The sequence below is a fragment of the Castor canadensis genome, chromosome 9 (genome assembly GCF_047511655.1).
Source record: "Castor canadensis chromosome 9, mCasCan1.hap1v2, whole genome shotgun sequence".
Classification (NCBI taxonomy): domain Eukaryota; kingdom Metazoa; phylum Chordata; class Mammalia; order Rodentia; family Castoridae; genus Castor; species Castor canadensis.
Window position 1 is genome coordinate 135,146,849 of NC_133394.1, and position 21,647 is coordinate 135,168,495.

The 21,647-nt window shown below is 44.1% G+C and overlaps 1 protein-coding gene across 1 annotated transcript; it reads right to left on the bottom strand.

Moving 5' to 3' along the window:
- Nucleotides 1-10,282: 10,282 nt before the first annotated feature.
- Nucleotides 10,283-21,262, bottom strand: Smim20 (small integral membrane protein 20). The gene is made up of 3 exons (XM_020151298.2): nt 21,029-21,262; nt 11,668-11,724; nt 10,283-10,905 (listed from the first exon to the last, which is right to left on the bottom strand). The coding sequence occupies exons 1-3, from the start codon at nt 21,141-21,143 to the stop codon at nt 10,868-10,870; spliced, it is 210 nt and encodes a 69-aa protein (XP_020006887.1). The 5' UTR covers nt 21,144-21,262; the 3' UTR covers nt 10,283-10,867.
- Nucleotides 21,263-21,647: the final 385 nt, after the last annotated feature.

Below are 21,647 nucleotides of genomic sequence, written 5' to 3' on the forward strand. Positions count from 1 at the left end.
CATTATAAAATGTTACAGAACAATGCTAACAAATGTGTAAGTGACACAGGGTTAGAAAAGGGCAAAGGTATCAGGAGTAGACATTTCAAGGTCAAGTGCATTGCATTTAAATAAGGTGATAAGAGGAAACTTTTGAGGAAAGGTCTGAAGGAGGTAGTGGAATGACTCATGGTGAAATCTGGCAGGAGAGAATTCCAGAAGGACAGGACAAGCTTGATGCAAAAACAGCATGCTCAGTGCATTCCCAGAGCAGCTGGGCTGGTGTGCCTGGAGTAGAGGGAACAAGAGAGCGAGAGATTGAAGTCCATGTTGGTAGAGGTCACATCGTAGAGGATGTCTGGGCATTTGCGTTATTGCTGGGGTGATGGGAGACACTGGAGGCTTCTGAAAAGAGACACGACCTGCCTGGTAGCCGAAATTAAATGACTACTGTGACGACTTTGTGGAGAATAGGCTGAAGTAAGTCAAGCAATTATCTGCTACACGAAGATTTCGGCAGAGTGAGCACCTTCACCTAACACCAGGGTTTTCTTCCAGCTCCTGGGTCAGTGCTCTGTTGCGGCTTGGCTGCTTTGCTGCCAGGGTCTCCACAGGCTGAAAGCAAGATGGTAGCCAGGGCTGAGTTCCTCTGAGGCTCAGAGTCCTCTCCCCTGCTTTTATTCCACAGGATGGTGGCCTTGGCTTACCTCTGCTTACCTTTCCCTACTGTTTGTCTACATGAGCCTCCATTTAGCTAGTCTACTCACAGCCCCAAACTACCATTCATACCTTCCTGTATCCTCTGTCCCACTGCAATCGTTTGTTTGAATTTCCACACTGGGTTTAATTTATCCTCCTCAAAAGACTTCCCTGATCTTGCCAGTTTGGGAGGATTATAAGCTGCTTTAACTTCTTGTAGGTTTACCTGGCTCTTTTTCCAGAAGGTGGCCCAGCAACCTAGGGCTGAGATTTTACTAGCAGACATTTATGGTGCATCTACTGTTTTCATTGGCTAGGACTGCCATAACAAAGGACCACAGCAACAGGAATTCACTTAAACAACGGGAATTTGTTTTCTCAGAGTTCTGGCGACCCAAGTCTGAAATCAAGCTGCTGGGAGGGTTGCTTTCTCTTGAGGCCTCTCTCCTTTGCTTGCATGTGACTGCCTTTGCTCTGTGTCTTCACACGGTTCTTCCCTGATTTCCACGTCTTGTAAATTCTGTGAGATTAGGGCCCACACTAATGATCTTGTTTCATCTTAACTTCTTCCTGAAAGATTCTGTCTCCAACTACACATTTTGAAGTATTCAGGATTAGAATGTCAGCATAGGAATTTTGAGGGGCACAATTTAGTCCACGACACCTGCTACATATGTAATCCTGTTAGGGATTGTAGACACTAGTCAAAGCAGCATTTGTCTTCCCGTTCCTTTACTGGAAACACAGCCTGGAGGCCGGGGCCCTGGGGACCCCCCTGTTCCAAGGCCTCTGCTCCACAATCACTCACCTGTTACTGGAAACTGCTGCGTGGGGGAAAAGGGCTGGCACAGGCGGTGCAGAGCTGGAGCTGACAGAAGTGTCACATCTTCAGTCAGCAGAGGAACAGCAGGGACATTTGGGGATTCTCAGTCCCCTGCCTGACTTGCTTCCCAAAGCCTCAGACTTAACTTTCAAAAAGCAGGGACCTTTTAAAAGCCACTCTCTTGATGACAAAAAACAGTGATGGTTTTGTGCTTGGGTATTTTATGTCTGCCATGTAAGTCCACGTTGAGTGAGGAAAAATGCAAATTAAAAAAACAAGCCGTTTTAGAAAGTAGATTTTGCTTATTCCACAGGATAAATCACGGGAGCTGTCATTTTTTTATTTCCAAACCAGACCCCAGTTAGTTTTCTCTAAACACAATTGTCTTCATTTGCACTTTTCAAGAAGTGCACCCCTTTGGGTTTTCAATGAACCCCACAAAGGCCGCCAAGCTGCGTCCCCTCTGCACCTGTTTACCAATATTCCAGCTTGGAGTTCATGAGACTTAATGGCTCCGATGTATTCCGGGGCACATATGCTTAGCAGGAAAGTGCAGAAGCTGGCAGCTTACATTTGCCCAAATTGGTTCTACATCTGCCTTAAGAAAACCGCTCCATCTCCCACGAGTGAGTTCCCTCGGCTCCTCCTTCTTGTAAGACAGTGCGTGCTGTTACACCGGTTGAAAAATAAAGGTGCTATTGTAAAAAGAAGAAATAGAAGGTAAAGAGTGATGCTATGGATTACTATTCCTTCTTCAAAGAAAATGAAATAACTTGGCTAAATTATAAAACATTCCAACCTTGGCTCTTTTCCTCCTGCTGTACAGTCCATTTATTAAAAAAAAAAAAAGAACTTCGTTACATTAAAAACAAAACAGAACCCGCAACTCTCAGTCAACAGAAGCACCAGGAAACCTCATCTATCCAGAATAATGCAGAAACAGAAAGCAAATACCAAAAAACCACAGGGCAGCCCAAATGTCCCAAAGCTACTGCAGTTGTTCACTCAGAGCCTCTAAACCCACCTTAGAGCTGTTTGCCTTCATTTGATGCCAGATTCTAGCATTTGGGAGAAATGTTTCGAATTTCACTGCTGACCTAAGCAGCAAATCAGAAAGGAAGCTAGAACCTGTTCCCTACAGCTCAGCTTGGAGGCAGGGCCCTGATAAGAAAGCCAGAAAAACCAGAAATGCCACACGCACACTGTGTCCCCCACCAAGGAAAACCCTGGTACCTGGTCCACCCCCACAGCTCCTGAGACACAACTGCACAATCAAATAACCCAAATCATATGGAGAAAGCTAAATCACTTTTAACGTCCTTTATGGGAGGTGGGAATGACATGTGGATACATTTCAGAAAAATGAATAAAGTATAAAACTGAGAAGCCATGTCAAGATTCTTTTAGCTGCAAGTGACAAAAACTCAATTTAAATTGGGGCAAAAGGGATTTTATTATTTCTTAATCCAGAGATATCTTTGCTTCAGACATAAGTGAATCCAGGAAGCATAAACAACAGCCTCAGGACCTGGCTTCTATTTCCTGTTGAACCCTTCTGCTTTAATGTTTGTCTCAGACTGGCTCTGCCTTGTGGTGCTAACAGCTCCAACTCTGGTGAACAAGAGGCCCTTCCCTAGTCTGACCACATAAACCAACAGGTAAGATTAACACATGCCCATTCTGGATTCATCTCGTTGGCCAGAAATTTGCCCAGTGCTCTGAATGGCCAGACTTGGACTATGTGTCTATTTCTGGATGCAGAATGAAATCAGCTCTACCTACAGCAGAGAGAGGATGGCACAGGGATGATGGAAAGTAGGGGTACCAGATTGGAGTAGATGTTGGCATGAGAGAGGGGTCAGATATTGGGCAAAGAAAGCCATAGGGCTGGCAGAATGGCTCAAGTGGTAGAGTGCCTGCCTAGCAAGCATGAGGCCCTAAGTTCAGGTCCCAGTGCTGCTAAAAAAAAAAAATTTTTTTTTGATGGAGGGGAGGAATTCAACTACAATATATTGTTACAACTTTTATAAATGTCACAATGTATCCTCCAGTAAAACAATATATAATAAAACCTGAATAGAACAGGAAAAACCTGTAACTATCTAACAGACCCATCTTTCTTGAGGCCTCTGGGTATAATCATTTACATTGATTTGTTTTGCTTGTTTAGGTACGCAGTAAACATTTAATAAGTGATGAGTTAGTGGTTATTGGTCATACTTCAAGATCTCCAATGCCATATAACACTGGTATGCACATGTAAACATATATAAGAACAGTTACATATGCATGTCAGATATATACACATCATTATAAATATATACCCATTTACAAATATAAGAAACTGGGCTGGGGGTGTGGCTCAAGTGGTAGAGAGCCTGCCTAGCAAGTGAGAGGCCCTGAGTTTAAACCCCGGTACCACCAAAATAAATAAATATAAAATCCAGAAAGTATAAGTAAAATTTAAACATAATTTAAAATGACTATGTTGTAGGTCATCAAACAATTTACACAGTTCAATATTTAAAGTGTTCCCAAGCTGGGCGCTGGTGGCTCACACCTGTAGTCCTAACTACTCAGGAGGCAGAGATCAGGAGAATCACGGTCTGAAGCCAGCTGGGGGAAACAGTTCCTGAGACCTGATCTTGAAAAAACCCATCGCAACAGAGGGCTGGCAGAGCGGCTCAAGCTGTAGATACTGAGTTCAAATGCCAGGACTGCAAAAAGAAAAAAGGTGTTCTCAAATTTTTGTGTCCTGTAAACATCATTGTACACAGAGATTTAAAAAAAAAAACTTAAGATTATATATCAATTTGTCTTATGACAACCCCAGAAGAGGAAAAATCCAATGCAAATATTGGACTATTAATATGTATATAATTATTTTTATGTTCATAAAAGATTGTGACTCTAGAGTTTTCAATTACATGAGTGAATTCCCTTTTAGAACCAGTTGGGGTATGGTTTTCTGTCACTTGCAACCAAAAGAATCTGGACAATACAGTTTTGTTTTGTTTTGTTTTGTTTTTTAAAAAGAAGAGAACACTTTGGAGTCTGTGTGCCAGGGCTCCTCAGGTCTGGAGAGAAGCATACACTCCTCATTTCTCCCTGATGTGCTCAGATAGTCACAGCTGTAGGGAGACCACTTTGGTGAATCTAAGTGGAAGAGCAAGGGGCACCCTGCTGCTGCCAGTCAGCAGGGAGATGCTGAGAAGGGGGACCCAGTTGTGTCCCCTGGCTGAGGTCCTAGGGTTAATGCCCACCTGGAGGCACTGTCAGCAGATGGCACAGCAGCCTGCCCAGGTACTCCACCTGCCTTCCCCACACAAAGGGATGCCAGTGGGCTGGCATTACTAAAAGGCAGAAGCCTCACTGACCTTAGCAGGTCAAGGCAAGTACAAATTCAGCAGAGTGAAATCACCATCCCTATAGCCCTGCCAGGGCTGAGAAACCAGGGGATTTCACCTATCCATGCTTTGGAACACAGCAGCCTCAGGGCAAAGAACTCTTTCTGTCTGCTGAGCACACAGGACTTCTGAGCCCTAGAATGGCGTGTACTGGGAAGACACCCTCCCGGTATCAGTCTTGAGGCCAGTGCTCCCCAAGCTGCCTGGGCTGAAGCCCAGCTGGCGCCTGTTTCTAACTATCAATCTACCACAGATCATTGTAGATTGCAAACATTAATTCTAGTAAAAATGTATTAAAAATACAAAATGCAAATCCAAGTTTTTCTTTAACCATCCAAAGTTTCTAAATACTTGCTCTTTGTTTCTGTACTTGCCTCAGTTGGGCAGGACCTAAACTGCTCTGGTCCCACTATGATCAGAATTGTTCTGGGGAGAGCACTCCAGCTTTGTGTGTTACTCAGACTTTCGTTGCTATGATAAAATACCTGAGAGTAACAATTTTGAGGGAAGATTTACTTTGGCTCACAGTTACAGAGGTTGCCAGATCCATTGCTCCTGGGCCTTGGTGAGGCAGGACATCCTGGCAGTAGAAGCACATGGAACAGGCTGCTCACCACCTGGTAGTCAGGAAGTACAGCCAGACAGGAAGGGGCCAGGAACAAGATATCCTTCAAAGGCACACTCCCAGTCACCTACTTCTCCAAGCAGGACCCGCCTCTGAAAGTTTGTCACTGCCCAATCATGCCATCAAATTATGAATCCATTAGTGGATTAATCCATTTATTAGGTTATAGCCTCATGGCCAGTCACCTCTCAGTGATTGGACCAACCCAGACTGAGAGTCTTTAACATGAGTCTTTTTGGGGGGACACTTCATATTTAAATCCTAACACTTTGTTTTGAAGTTTCCAGAAAACTTCCTCTGAAAATACTTCATGTCTCCTAAATTAAGTAAACAACAACAACAGCAAAGAATACCCCCCCACACACAACCAAAATCCTTTAGCTTTACATCTAAGGGTGTCTGCCACATGGCCATAACTACCAGTCCTTCATTGGTTCACTCATTCTTTCAATTGGTCAGTCAATCCATCAATAATACTGACAGAGGGCCTACTGTGTGCCATATCCACATCAGGTGGAAGAATACATTGGTGTATAAGACAGGTAAAGACCCATAGTGTAGTGGTCTCCTTATACAAACCTGGACCCAAGCCAATCCATCTTTCAAGTGTGTGTAGCTTTTTCAACTCCATCATTTTCACCCATTGCATGTCTGATTCTCAGACATCTCTCATGGCTCTATTAGTCTGTTTTTCATTACTGAAGCAAAATACCTGAGGCAGGGTATTTTGAGTGGCCCATTGGTTAGTCTCTGGTGAGGGCTTAACAGCATCAGACCACAGTGCATTCAGGAGTGAGAGATCATATCACAAAACAGGAAGCCCAAGAGTGATTCGGAGGTCAGGCTTGCTCTACAATGACTCCCTCCCTCCAGAGTTCAGGGATCCCTTAATTCCTTCTGAGGACAGCTCCCCCAGTGACTTATGACTCACTCAGTAGGTCCCACTTCTTAAAGACTCCATCACCTTCGACATTACTACACTGGGGACCAAGCTTCCAACACATGAACCTTTGAGGGACACACTCGTAGCAGAGCAATGACTCCATTCAAATGCCAGCTAGTTCATCTATAAGAGCTGTTATTAATGTGATCCCTGCCAGGTGCCTATACTGTGATAGGTACCTTACGCAGTGTTCCTAATTTTCCCAACAACTTCACAGGTTTCACCACCCCTTCTGCCACTGAACAACCTGGTACTGTGGAAAGTTTTCTGAGTTCACAATTACAAACTCTTTTTAAAAGCATTTCTAGTGAAGTATGATATATATTTAGAAAAGTATACTAGTTGTACAGCTTGATGAATATGCAGAAACTCAACACACCCATGCACTCTCTAATAACACCCTGCACACGTCTCCTCCCTAAGAGGGAGCACTGTCCTGACTTCTAACTGTAAGGTTTAGTCTTGCCTGTTCTTATTCATCACCTAATGGACCCTCAAAGTGCTGGCTTTGTTCAGTCAGCATTAATTATGAGATCCGTTATACTGTTCATTCTCCCTGCTATATCACACTCCACTGGGTGAACACATCACAGCTGATTCGTTAATCGTATGGTTGATGGGCACCTGGGTAATTTCCAGGTTGCTATGAACATTCTATTGCATGTCTTCTGATGAACTTATGGATGCATTTCTACCGCATAAAATTACCAGAATCAGGTATGTGGGGCCACAGGGTTTGCATACGTTCAGGGTTAACAGATATTCTGACTTCCTTAATATTCCATGTTATTTTAAATCTTGTTTATGAATTCCTTTCATCTCCCCTACTAGACTATAAATGTTTTTTCAATTGAATACACATTATTTGTGCCATGCTTCATTTTAAAATGAGGAATGTAACACATAATATAAGACAGAAAGCCAAACTGAAAAAACACGGAAAAGAAGGGCAGGGGAAAGAAAAGGATGAAGGGAGTGAACACAATAGCCCAAATATACCTTACAAGGCCAACAGATGCTTTTTAAAGAGCTGGACCACAAACATGGTTGAGCTTCCTATCAGCCAATGCAGAGAGGGAATCAAGTTATAAAAAATTCAATGTTCACAGGATAAAAGTACCCACTGTTCAGTGGGGTTGCTATTTCTAGCTGTGGGATTTAAAAATGTAAATCCAAGTCTTCATGAAAGGCCCAAACTTTATTTCAATAGTGAGAAACGTCAGTTTCTTCCCTCTTCTCCCTCAATGTGGACTCTTAGAGGGAGAAAATGTAATCCAGCTGCACAGTTCTTCAAAGGTCCGACTAACTGCAAGGGGGAAAAATTGGATGAGGGACCTCAAGGCATCTCTGAAATCTTTTCAGGGGCTCTGCATGGTCAGATTTATTTATACAATACTACTAAAGTTCTTTTGCCTTTTTGCTCTCATTCTGTCCTATGTACAGTTTTTCAGAGGCCACATGGCATGAAATATTACAACAGAGCCAATGCAGAAAGATACAAGAATTCACCTGTCTTCTGTTAAGCCAGACTTAGAGGTTTACAAATTATTTGTCTTGAGAAATATTTTTATACAAAAATGTGCCCTATTAACTTACATAGGTTTGTTATTGATGCTTTTAAATGATGTAATTTTTCAAATTTTGTCCAGGCATGGTTGCACTGCCTCTCATCCCAGCTACTTGCAGAAACTGGTAGTATGGAGGTTTGGGGCTGGGCAAAAAGTTAGTGAGACCCCGAGACCCCATATAAACAAGTAAGTCAGGTGTGGTGGCACAAACTTTTAATTACTACACTGGAGACACAGATAGGTGGATCACTACTCAAGGCCAGTCCTGGGGAAAAGTGCAAGGCCCTATCCAAAGAATGGCTAAGGCACAAAGGGCTTGGGGGGTGCAAGTGGTAGAGTGCCTGCCTAGTGAGTGGGCCGCCTGAACTCAAACCCTAGTACTGACAAAAATTTATTTATTTCTTGTTGCAACATTCTTTGCTGCTCTTGCTGGCAATTCATAGTGTCTTTACCAAGGCAAAAACTCTTTGGGCAGATTGGCTGTGGGCCAAACTAAGGATGGCTTTTTTCACCTTCTGATAGGCTCCCACTATTATATGATTGTGCCTTTACTATGTTTTTTCTAAGTTTTTTTTATGGGGGGGGGGAATCATAGTGACAATTCCGATTAGACTTATATTGAACATTAGTTACACTGCCCCCATTGTCTCTCCCCCTCAATCCCCTCCCTGTCCCACTTAAAGCGATTGCAAGAATTTCATATTTCACATGGGTAGAAATCCATCAGCCATGTACCGTCACTTTAATCTCCTTCATTCACCTCCCCATGCTACACCTATTTTACAGTCCTTTTTTTAGTTAATATTTAAGTTGATATTCAAAAGGGTTTCTCAGTGTATGCCTACTGTGTGTATACTTTACTTCTGTCAAAAAAAGATTCCTGCCAGGCGCTGGTGGCTCACACCTGGAATCCTAGCTATTCAGGAGGCAAAGATCAGGAAGCCAGCCTAGGCAAATAGTTCCAAGAGACCTTATCTCGCAAATACCTTCACAAAAATAGGGCTGGTGGAGTGGGTCAAGGTGAAGGTACTGAGTTCAAGCCCCAGTACCGCAAAAAAAAAAAAAAAAAAAAGAAAAAAACAAATTCTAACACAGTAAATATCTAAGGATACAAAAACAGAATCACAATGGAGTTCCTAAAATTTTTTAAGTGTATAGGCATCTTGAGACCAAAATGTTTCCCCAAAAGGCCATTGCTAGTCACAAGTCCCACAGGCAAGCTGTGGAAAGGACTGTGTGATCCAATATATTTGGGATTTGTTATCTTCTCCTGGAAATCATCAAATTGGACCCCAATAAACCTAACCAACCTTGGAACTCTTGTTTCCTAAAAGTGCTTCTATTACTGTCCTTGGGACTCCAGACCTGAGAGACCTTCAGTCAACCCTCAGGAGCTGGGTGTCTTATGATTTGGCTTCTGTCAAGTGTGCACAGCAGACCGAAGTTACACACCTGACAACACAAAGGGTGATCCTGTCATACACATTAAAACAACTGAGCAGCACTGACAGCCCCTTTATCTTTGTAAAGAGGGCCAAACCCAGGACAAAGATTCTACTCAGGAGGCAATCTGGGTGTGTTCCCTCAGACAGTCACTTGAGGCCCCACAGTTCTCCCTTACAGAACTCAGTCATCTCAGCCTGGACATCTTCCAAAGCAGATGTTACCACACACTTGACTCAGTCATAAAAAAAGCATCTGCAGAAGTTTAAGTTTTGTAACTTCTTTGTGCCCCTTCCAATGAAAACTGTGGGCAAATGCACCCCTAATTAGGCAACTTCCTCTATTGGGTTATTAACTGTAAGTCAATTAAATGTTAGAGAATGCCTATCAAAACTGGTGACTTTGGTTTGGAACTATCAATCTTACTTCTTTTTAACTGTAATTACATAATTGGGCAAGTTGTCTGTTAAGAAAATGCTAGGTTCACAATAATAAATTATGTCACCAAGCAGCTCATCTAATTCAAGGCACTGTGATATAAAAATGAAAAATATGTCTCTCCAGAAGCGTATGATCTGGTGAGGGCCAGCAAGAGCAAAGGGAAGGGCAGTGTTAATTCCCCTGGTAGAGAACTGGCCCTTCAGTGTTCATTATAGCAAACATCGCACCATTTACCTCTAAAATGTTTACTTGTATGCAAATACAGGAACACTATACAAATATCCACCAAACATCATCTAGTCAAATAATACTTCTTGGTATTGTAGTTTACAAAGATGACAGTCAACACTGAAGTAAAAACAAATCATTTTACTATCCATATTCTCACTGCTGGGAATTCACCACTGGTTTCTACTGGGCATGTGAACAGTCCAGTTTGATTTGCTTTATTGATTTATTTTCCAACATGGAGTGATCTTCAACAAGAGATGCTCAAGCTGAACTGTGTCTTCCTAAACAGCACGAAGTACCTTGTCCTCAAACAGTCCTGGGAGGCAGCTCAGCATGGTGGGTTTTCACTGAAATATCTTATTTAGAAGGTGGCAAAACAGGCGTAGCCCTTAAGCCCCCAGGTTGCTTATATTCCTGTCACAGCTCAGTAAGTGATAAAGACTGTCTAAAAACAGCCTTGCAAGCCAGCTCCATTTGTGGAAAGGCAGCGGAATCATGAGACCCTTCCTGATGGTGTCATCTGTTCTAGGGGTCTCTTGGTACTGAAGCAGGGAAGCATCAAGCCGTGTGCACAGTCTTTGATTACAAGTGATCTTACTGATATGGCATTCCAGCTTTCCTCTCCAGTTATCTTCTACAGTGGGGTGATTAGCATACTTGACGGAGTTGAAATCATGTCTACTTTTATAATCAGACTCAGTGGCAGTCTCATTTCCGGCCAAATGGATCAGACCACACTTTCAACCCTATGGAAAAAGACGTGAATAAAACAGTTCACTTTTAAATGTCCCAGTACTTCCCTCAATGCCAAAAAAACAAAAGGACACCGGAACTGAGTTGTGCAATTTCCATGTGGTTGAGACAGGGAGAGCGGCTGCTGGAACCCTGGAATGAAGTGGCCAGGAAGCCCCAGCAGCTGTAAGGAACTTTTAAATGGCTCAGAAATTGCCCTCAACAAGATATTTATCTCAAAGATACGTATCTGGCCTAGTTAGGAAATAAATAAGAATGTTACCACAGATTACAGGAGTTTGATTAATAAGCTGTAAACTTCTTATTCTTCGCCACTTGGATCATCTTAAAGGAAGGACCCATTCAGACATAAAGAGAACTTCTGGAGCTTTAGTATAAAGTCGAATCCCACATCAATTAAAATAGCTCACAAGTTAATACTATTTTCCTATGATGGTAGTGTTTAAGTAGGTGCTTGGTAAATATGTCTGCAAAACAGCTATTCACACTTCATATTTAATTGCACACTTGTTACATTTTATGCCCACATATCAAGTGCAAAAGAGGAACCGGGCAAACTTGCTAAAAGTGTTCTGCAGTGAAACATTAAAAAGAAGTCTTGGATAACACACAGAAAATGGTCACTATTATAAAATAAATAGCAAAGTCAAGTTTCTAAGCTAAAAAACATTCTCCCTCTCTCCACTCCAAAGAAAACATACACAAACCACACAGCCGGAGTACAAATGAGATTTTTTTTTTTTTTTAAAGTTTACCTGGTGGCTGCACATCTTCTTGAACAATACCAGCCCGATTTATAGCTTGTTCTTTCTCTGAGAAAGACAACAGCACAGTTACTTTTTAGAAGGCGGAGGGGACAAAAATCTCTGTAGTTACATGGAACAATGACATGGGGTGGAAAGAAACAATATTTATGAGTATTATTAAATTTAGAAATGCCATTACTTAAAGCTTTTAGGATGTGGAGGCTAGAGCTCAGAATGCAGAAAAAAGAAAGCCAGCCATACTTCAAAAGAAAAGCTGTCAACTAACATCTTTTTCCTATGGTCTCAGCATTTTGGAAAGGCAACAAAACAACAGAAAAGGAACAATTTTGAAGAACTGGTGGGCGTGATATTACAAGTGGAAGGCTGCTGAAATGAAGGAACAAGTACAATTAACAAGAAAATGATGTCGTTTATATGTCTGCAACGCGCTCCACTGAAGGACTGGACTCCGAGCTAAATATGCTATGTTTTTGATAGGAAATAGAGCAGAAAATGAATCTTTGGGTGGGTGGCTTTGGTTTGTATAATTGAAGCTTCCCTAATTGATTGCAGGTGCTGTGCCAATTAGTAAGCGGGTTGTAGCACAGCAACTAAGCCAGTCTCTTTGGAGATGTCCACCAGGCAGGGGCCAAGAGAAACTGAGCATTTTATGACTGTGAGCTTCACGCATTCTGTCACATCTTTCTAAGTGGTTTAGAATAAACCCAAGGCCTGGGACAACAAAGACTTGTTATTTTAAGTATCCTGACAAACAAATGGCTGCTTTTTAGAAAAAAGACTTGCAGCCAAAGGATGTTTACTACTAAATTACCGTAATTAAATGTAGTAATCAGACCTTTGTTTTAATCAGACTGACAGTGTTTCTTTAAATCCACATTTAGCTCTCAATATCAGGCAATTTTCTTTATTTTGGCCTCTCTCTGGATTCTCATAAAGTTACACAGCATAAAGGTACTAGAAACTGGGTTTTGCCAACTCAGATATTCATTGAAATTGCTTCTCTAGTGATGAGACACAAAGTCAATCCTAAATGACCTAGAAGTTTTATTAATGCTAACTTCTGCTTTGGCAAATAAGACACCGGCAGCGAGGATTATGGGCCTCTTGAGATCCAATTCTAAGAAGGACATGGAGAAGACATGGCATAATGAGACGATTACAGACAATGACTGAAAGTAGCAGGTACCCTCAGCACCTTGCCATGCCAAGACTTCTTCCAACTCAAGTGGCTGATACAGAGCCTGCAGACTTTCTGAAGTAAGTCAACACAATAGGTATTCTCACTTCCTAACACATTAAATTCTTGCAGGTGAGCACTACCACACTGTCAACATGTTAATCTCAAGTATGAGTGTCTCAACATGGGCTTAGAAAAGACCACAGTGTCATCAGTCTTGCTGAGAATAAAAACAGATCTAATTTTCCAAACCAAAAAGGTCTATTCACTGATATGAAAGAGGGAAGAGATTATGAAAGAGGGAAGAGATGAGTTTTGAAAAATGATTGTCAGGAAGTATTCTGGACCTACAGATTGAAGAAAATCAGTCATTTTGGTGTACTGAATGTGAGCTCTAAGTAGGTACCACACCACCAAAAGAGGCTTGGCAGGCTGTCAAGCATCAAGCGCCAGCGAAAGCTGTCTTTGGGTGGCAGGGACAGAATGCCTAATTGAGTTCTAACCTCTTGTGATGCAGTGGAGGAGAATCAAGTGTAGAAGGAATCCCTGTCTTCACACTTTCTTGCTAATTGCTAATGAGGTTGGAGACAGGCAGAGGATTTGTTCTAAATAGACTGTAATCTCTTCATAATCCTTGTCCTAATGCAATCACTTCTGTAGTTTGGCCTGGACTGGCAATTTAAACCAATTCCAACCAAGTGACAAGCAGACATTAGCATCCTATCTACATTCCCTGGTTCTTTAATCCATTAATGTTTTATAAACATGCTAAGGACAAAGCAGTCTTATGTAAATTCATGATACCACACAAAGATTCAATATTTGTGAATGCAGAATATGTTAAGAGGAAAACAGAAACTAGTCTCTCAGTATTTAGCAAGTGCCTCTAGATAAGGGTGACAGGTTTCTACTTTGGTCTCACTGGAGAACTCACAAAGGTATATAAACGTCAGGAAAAGGGCAAGGCAGAAGTCGGGTTCAGCTATGTGAATGAATAAGCTAATTACTGACTTCGGTTGTGACCATGATCCCATCTGAGGTGAAATGATTAAAACCCAGCTATGGGCCACTGGGTTAGAAAATTCCCCACTGCAGTGGCTCAGCAAGCCCGACTCTGCCCCCTGGTGCTAAGGCAGTGGTTTGATTTGTAGTTTTAATTGAGAATTGTTATCTCTAGTCAAAGGCCAAGCAAGGTGCATTATTAAAGCTGTTTATATATGCAGGTGGGCTGATTTTGGAATGGTAGTAAAAGAATCCACCTAATAATTTTTAAGTCTTTGGAAATGAAAATGTATCCTTATCTTGAATGTCCATATTAGGAAATAAATCTTGTGTGTGACTTGTTACTGTATTTAACACTGACAGCCACACAAATGTGCGGTATCTCTAAGTGCCAGCTCCCTCGGCAGCCTCACAACTGCCTCGGCGGAGTGCTAGTGGAGCACCAGTAGGAAGAAACCTAAAATGAGTAACAGACAAAAGCCAGTGCCGAATAGGACCTTGGGAATCTACCTCTTCCACCTTCTCCTGCTCATCAACAGTGGAAAGAAATAAAAACAACGCACAAGTTAAAATAATGGGGACAAATGGCAAAATGTGAATATAGACCATATATTAGATAACAGGTTATAGCAATATTAGATTCCTGGATTAGATGACTCTAGTATGGTTAGGTAAGAGAATGACCTTGTTTTTCAGAAATACAGGCTGAAGTACATAGGAATGAAAGGTCATATCTTCAACTTACTGTTATTTTGCTGAACCATTTGAAAGCAACAATTACAATGTCATGTATATACAATTATGTGTATGTATGTAGGTACATGTGTGTATGTATTATCAAGACAGAAGGCAAATGTGGCAAAATGTTAACAACTGGTAAACCTAGGTGAAGGATATACAGGAATTTACTGGTCTATTCTTGCATCCTTTCTGTCAGTTTTGATTTTTTCTTAATAAAAAATATACAGCTGTAAAATGTACATATAAGAAAACCCACAACACTGTGACTGTTCCATAATGATTACTTCAAAATATCTTTTCTAAAATAGCAAATACAAATGTTTAGAGAAAACACTTTCTTAGTGCTCCCATTTTTGCTGCTGTCACCAAGGTACACACTCTGCCTACAGTGGAGTCCAGACCTGGATGTGCACTGATGGCAGGTGTGAACCAGAGCCTGAGGGGAATCAAACAACCATAACGTCTCAGGTGTGAATAGCTGGCTGAGAGGACCTGAACAGCAAGTGTGAGCAGTGACTGAGGGGGACCCAAGCAGTTACAATAGCAAGTACAAATCATAGGCTGAGGGGAAACAAACAACAAGGTAAAGCAATGACTGTCGGGGATCAAAGAGTCAAAACAGTGACTGTGAAACAGAGGCTGGGGGGACCCACATGGCCAGAACAGCAGGTGGAAACAGCTGGCTAGGGGAACCAAGAGGTCAGAATAGGAGATGTGAACTGGAAGCTGAGGTGGACCAGACAGCAAGTGTGACCCAGCTGGCTAAGGAGGCCCAACAGGTGTGAATCAGCTGGCTGAGGGAACCAAATGGCCACAACAGCAGGTGTGAACCAGAGGCTGAAAGAGACCAAATGGCCTTAACGAAAGTGTGAATTAGCAGCTGAGAGGAGTCAGTGGCTGAGAAGATACCACACCATGTAACAGCTCATGAGAAGAGGGTGGGTGAAAGGGACAAATGGTTACTTGAATCACTGGCTCCTCATAGCACTGTACACATTGCTGTTTGCTCCACAGTCTGTTGAATCCAGGGAGCACTGTGATGCCAGTTAGAAAATATGACTTCAGTCTGTCTCTGCACTTCATTCAGTTATGTGGTGAAAGGAATGAAAAGTCTATTCTAAGCACCTGGCATGGAATAAGGAAAACATCCTTACAAGGTAAGAGTTATTTCTACATCAAGCAGTTTTAAGTAACCTTGTTCCACGGGGTGGTCAACACACTTCCAGTGTGCTACTGTCATGGAAAGACAAGACTGAGCAGCAGAATGGAGGTCTCCTTTCAGCTGGCCCGTGTAAACTTTCACCTTGCTGTCTCTTAAACATTCTTTGCTGTCCTAAGGCGTGTGACAGGGCATTAAGATGTCAAGGTCAGAAGGCAGGGTCTAGAGCCCCCCAGCAATCAATGCACTGAGTGGCGCTGAACAAGCCACCTAAATGAGGAATAAAGGAGCTCAAGCCCCTTCTGGCAAAGCCCTGTGATTTATGTTTCTGCACATCTAATTAAAACTCAAAATGAACGCGGCCACAGAACTGACCTTGTTCTGTGTCACTTCACCAGCTGACTCCAATGCCTACAATACTTGCTATTTTAAAAGGCCACACGCAGGGTCACCGGGTGGCTCTAGGACACAGATGGGGCTTCCAGGCACAGCCCTCTGTACTCTTCCTTAACCACTCTGTGCAAAGGGATGAAAGCAAAAAGCCACGGTCTGGGCTCCTTCCAGACCACAGCAAACTGTACCCACAGCCCTGGCTCTGGATCACTGACATCCAAGTCCGAATGCCATCTCCTCACTGGTCACTGTGGCATTTGATATGTACGGAACCGACCTTGTATTCTGTGTGAACTCAGTAAAGTCATGCTGAGCTACTCAAAGAGCTGCAGAACACATTTTATGTGCAAATCAAGTCCAGACTTGTGACAATGGCCTGTCCACTCTGCCACCATGGAAGTTCTCCTTGGCTCTCTGAGTAGCATTCCTCGTTATTGCTACTTGAAGGCTCATTCCAGCAAACCTTGGAGCCTCCTTGTCCCCATCCTCCCCACACCCAGGCTGGCCCAGCTGAAGGGCTGAAAGGGACCTGACATTTAGGCCTTCATGGCCTAGGCTCCTTCCTTGCTAGCCTCTGGCTCCAAATCTTGCTGCCCTTGCAAGAACTGTGGCCTTCTTGCTATGCCAAACTGAAACACTGAAGAAAACAAATGTACAAAGGACAGCCAGAAGTGGAGGGCTAACAGGAGAGGCTAAGGAGCAGCTGGAAGGCAGGAATGCCTTCCAACCAGGAGTGCTGGCAGAGGGGCCACCCCAGATGTCTAGGGAGGATTGTTTCAGGAAGGGACAGTCTGCCTGGAGGCTGTGTGTCTTGCTGGAAAGGGCCTGACTTCCTGGGTTACAGAGAATGGAAGCTATTGCCTACAGCAGCCACAGCTCAAAGTCACCTTCAAAGCCATCCAGGGCTGCATCCAGATAGGCCCTTCCTCTTGAGCCAGGGGAAGTGGCACCTCCTCCAGCCAAGAGTTTGGCATCTCCCTGAGCCCAGAACCCACATGCCACTTCCCTTCAGGGCTGTCCTCTCTGCAGCACCTTTGTCTGTCTGGGCTCTTCTTGCTCCATCCCTCCCAGTCAAAGCTGAACTTAAAAGCCCATTCTCCCCAGAGCCCTTGACCTGCTGCAAGTGTTCCTTGTTCTCCTTGCCAACAGCCAAAGGTCTTTAAATGTGCAATTTAAACAGACTCTTTAATCTGCTGCAATCTGTTTTACCCATTTTCAAAACCACTGAAAGCACTACCAAAATAACCAATATCTTTATCTTCTTTTTGCTAAACCCAATGCCTACTATCACTTATCTTTCTCATGTCTCCAAGCAGCCTAACCTTATGGGCCACACCCTTTCATGGGGCTTTAAGTCTATCTCTGTGGCCACTCCTACTCAGTCTCCTTTGATGACCTCTCTCTTGCCCTGCTGACCTTTCCTGTGACCTTCAAATACTGGTGCTCACCATCCTCTGCCTGGGTCAGCTCATCTGTCTCTTCCACCTCTGAGCACTACCAGAGCCATGTGGCACATCTGCAGACCTAATAATCCCCAACGTGTCCAAAAGTGAACCCACTCATCCTTACCCCAAACTGATGCCTTGTGTTTCCTAATTAGTGACTAGCACCACCACCTCCCCAGCCACTGGAGCCAGGAGGCTTTTCTGGGTGCCCCTGTCCTTCTTCTCCCTCCCTCACCTGTGGGGCTCATGGGCCCCTACAGGTTACTCTCCTGAAACATATAACCCACCACTACAGTTCCAGCCAGTTACCTTTTCCTAAAGTCAAAAGAAATATAGCCCTTCTGCCTCCGCACTTGACCCCCCAGCCCCTCCCTCCCACAGTGAGTGATGCTTGCACAGTGAAAGCCATCACTTCGCTCTCCTTGTGAAAACACTTCAGTGATCCTCCACTGGCTGGGCTCTGGAGATAGCAGCAGGTAACTGGCAGATTTTAATCAAGCCAGCCCAATGATCAAATGTAAACAAGTGTGTGTGGGTAGAGGGAGCAGGCTTTTCTACAGCCACATCTGAAGACCTGGAGGGCTATACATTTACTAACAAACAAAAACAGAGTTTCTCAAAGAAATAGTAACAGACTATTTCAGAAAGAAAACTGAAACTACAAAGGAGAAGAAAGACAGAAAGGAGAAGAAGAATGTGGGTAAAGATAAATGATCAGTGACTATAGTTAAGCCATGCTACTAACTGACCCAAATAACATGTAAGATGTATGTGGCTAGGAAGAGGGCGAAAGACAGCAGTGTTCTGACCATCCTGTTTGGTCATGTACACCTTGCATCTAACGCAGTGCCAGGTACAGTATGACTACTAAAATCCAGGTTTTAAACAGATGAAAGAAAAGCAGCTAAATAAATGCTAGTCAAAGGCACTGCAATGAATTGAAGCTCTATCACACAGCAGATTCCCAAGACCTGATCACAAACACACAGCAAGGTACCTGGACCCCAATTTACTGCCAGGTCAGCCAGTCTGAGGTCTGTGCACCTGCTTCAATCTCCTCATCCCACCCCCCTGCTTTGGTGGCTCCTTACTTTTAAAATGTTTTTGTGGAATGTCTATACTAGGAATTTCTACAACCATTACCTCATTTAATTCACCCAAACCCTGTTAGATTCCATCCAGTGACCTCTGCTACAGATGGGGACACAGCAGGCTTCAGAGGTGAGTGTAATTTGCCTTTAGGTCATTCTGGGCCCTTCACCTGTCTAACGTCCTAGAGCCCGAGGCAGCATGGTGTGCCTTAGTTTAGGGATTCTGGACCCTGGTTCAAATTCCAGATCTGTGGCTCCTCCATAGTGAGTCCTAAGCAAGTTACAGAACTGCTCCTACTTCAGTTTGCCCCACATAAAATGGGGATGAGGGTCATCAGCTTACCATGAAGGGCTATTTTGAACAATAGTAAATGGCTTCATATGTTTGAAGTGCTCAGAAGGGTGCCAGATACATCTTTCAAAAAAATTAGCTGTTTAGTATTATTTACCTGTTCAAAGAATCACTTATGACAGATAAAAGTTTACCAAATTAACTAAAATAGAATGAGAAAAGTAAGCAGGTGTGAACTATTTTCCAGTTAAAAATGCAATTATTAATCTGGCATGGTGGTGCTCACCTGTAATCTCAGGATTTGGGAGGCTGACACAGGAGGATTGTGAGTTCAAGGCCAGCCTGGGCTTACATGGTGAGCCCTAGCTCAAAAAACAAAACAAACAAACAAAGCAGCTTCTGCAATTATACTCAAATTTGTTCACCCAAAAGGCCTGCTTTGTCTCAAGCAACTCAGACAACCAAAGCTTCCGGAGTGTTCCTATAAGACAAATAGCTATACAGGGCACAGACCCAAACTTCTGACCATGTGATTAGAGCAGAGCTTCTCAGCACAGCCCTCATATCTGGATAATTCTATGTCATGGGGACAGTCCTGTGCATTGCAGAAAGTTAATCCTGGATTCAATTCAGTTGATTTCAGGAACACACTCACCTCACCTTCTCTCCCTTAGCTGTGACAAGCAAAAATGTCTCCTGATAGGGCCAGTGTTCCCTGGGAATAAAATCACCCAGGTTAAGAACCACCGCTCTAGTCTTTGTAACTGAAATTTTGCTAATGGGACCTAAAGCAGACCCTTTGTCTCATATTCAACTCTAGAAGCCATAATAAAATATCTTGAGGCAGGGGTTCAGTGAGGGAAAATGATGGACATGATTACACAGAAGTTTAAACAATTCCACCTTACCCATGCATGGTGCATGCAGAAAGCAGAGACCATCTCAGTCTTGGCCGATGAGAAGCTACAAGGAAATCTAAGTGTGTGCTTAAAACGCGCTGCCCCCAGAAACCAAATGTAACTTAGCAGCATTTGTAATGGGCACAGCATTTACATGGGGCCTTCATCTTCAAATCGCCTAGCTTCAGCCTCAGCTAATATCCTCCCAGGACAGAGCTGGCCCTTTTCCATCTTCAAGATGATTCAGGTTTCCTGGAGAACAAAATGGGCCTCTCATGCCTAATATTTTCACCCTGACAGATGGCTTCAGATGTATCAAAGTGCTAATCCTTGCTGAGGTATAGGTCTCAAGGAAGGAGAGTTTGGCTTTTAAAATGATAGGACCTGAATGATTAAGGAGGAAAATTACTCCCAAGATAATCACCATTGTCATGTGAGCAACCAGCTTAAGATGAAGGAAAATCAGTAGAATCTGAAAAACGACTTGAGGAAAAAGGAGAGGCAAAATTGAAAACCCAGGTTAACAGTTTAGGTTTGAGATATTTCCGCTCAAAGAAATCCTAGGGAATGGAGATGAAGTGCAATAAAAACCCTTTCAGCTCCAAATGATCGGGGTTCCATCTGCCACTCCCCTATGTCATCATTCTCAGCTCGGGTGTGAAGGAGGAGGCCTGGGTTGGAGCTTTTGCCATACTACGTACCAGCTATGTGGCCTTGAGCAAGCCAAACAACCCCTGAGTCTGTTTCCCCATCTGTAAAATGGGCACTATCTAATCTCAAGGGACGTTGTGCAAATGAAACATCCCAGCGTATGCCTAACCTGACACATCTTAACTGTTCCGTACATGTTAACTACTGGGTGTGAACTAGTAGTGTGGACCTACTGTACGCAGGCTGCTCTCATAAACGTCACCACCTACGTCTCACCGGAGGTTCTGGTTTTACGACTGACAGTGCAGATATCCGTATTTGTAAATGGGACACTGAGGGTCCGAGAGGGGACGCGTGTCCCCGGTCACAACGCTGTCCACGGCAGGACTGGAGCCCGGCCCTGCCTGACTCCTGCGCCTTGCTTTTTCTACCGCACCACGTGGAACTGACGGGGTCCGGGGGGAGTTACGGGGCCAGTGCGGGGTCAGAGGTCACTCACGGTACTCCTCCAGCCTCATTAGGGGCCGGAAGTAGATGGGGTAGAAGGCGGCGCCGACCAGGGAGACAAAGCCGCCGAAAATGAGCGCGGTACGCAGGTTCCGGGACACTGACATGGCGCCGGGCCGGAGCTGCGGGCACCCGCGGAAGGCCCGTCACTCTCGGCCACCTTGCTCCCGCCGCCCGGGCCGTAACCCCACTCCCCCACTCGGAAGAGGCGGAGCGGCTTTCGCTTCCGGGCCTTGGGGCGGGGCGAGAGCAGGGGTGGAGTCAGAGGCGTGGTCTATGGGCGTGGGCGTGGCCTCTGGTGGGCGGGGGTGAGGGCGTGGCCTCGGGCTCCAAGCACCTTCTCCCCGCCGCGCCGCCCCGCCCCGCCCCGCCCAGGCTGCCAGCAGCGCCCGCCCCAGGCGGGTGGCAGGTTTTTGGGGAACTTTTGGGGCGCGGGATTCGCGCGGGTTCTTTTCCGCCCTCTGCCCTGGGCCAGGTACCTCCTTCCTCCGCTTCACCCACCATCTCCAGTCCTCCTGCCGCCCCTAACCACGCTTTCTCGACCTTCCCGCATTAATTTGGTACTTGCAAGGCTATGGCTCCCTCTCAATCCTCGTGTTGGTTCAGTTTAC

Bases quoted from the DNA above. Each gene is read 5' to 3' on its own strand.
- Smim20 (XM_020151298.2), bottom strand. From the start codon at position 21,143: ATGTCAGTGTCCCGGAACCTGCGTACCGCGCTCATTTTCGGCGGCTTT. The intron at 11,725-21,028 runs GTGAGTGACCTC...TGTCTTTCTCAG, and splicing joins AATGAGGCTGGAGGAGTACC to AGAAAGAACAAGCTATAAAT. The intron at 10,906-11,667 runs GTAAACTTTAAA...CTTTTTCCATAG, and splicing joins AGAAGATGTGCAGCCACCAG to GGTTGAAAGTGTGGTCTGAT.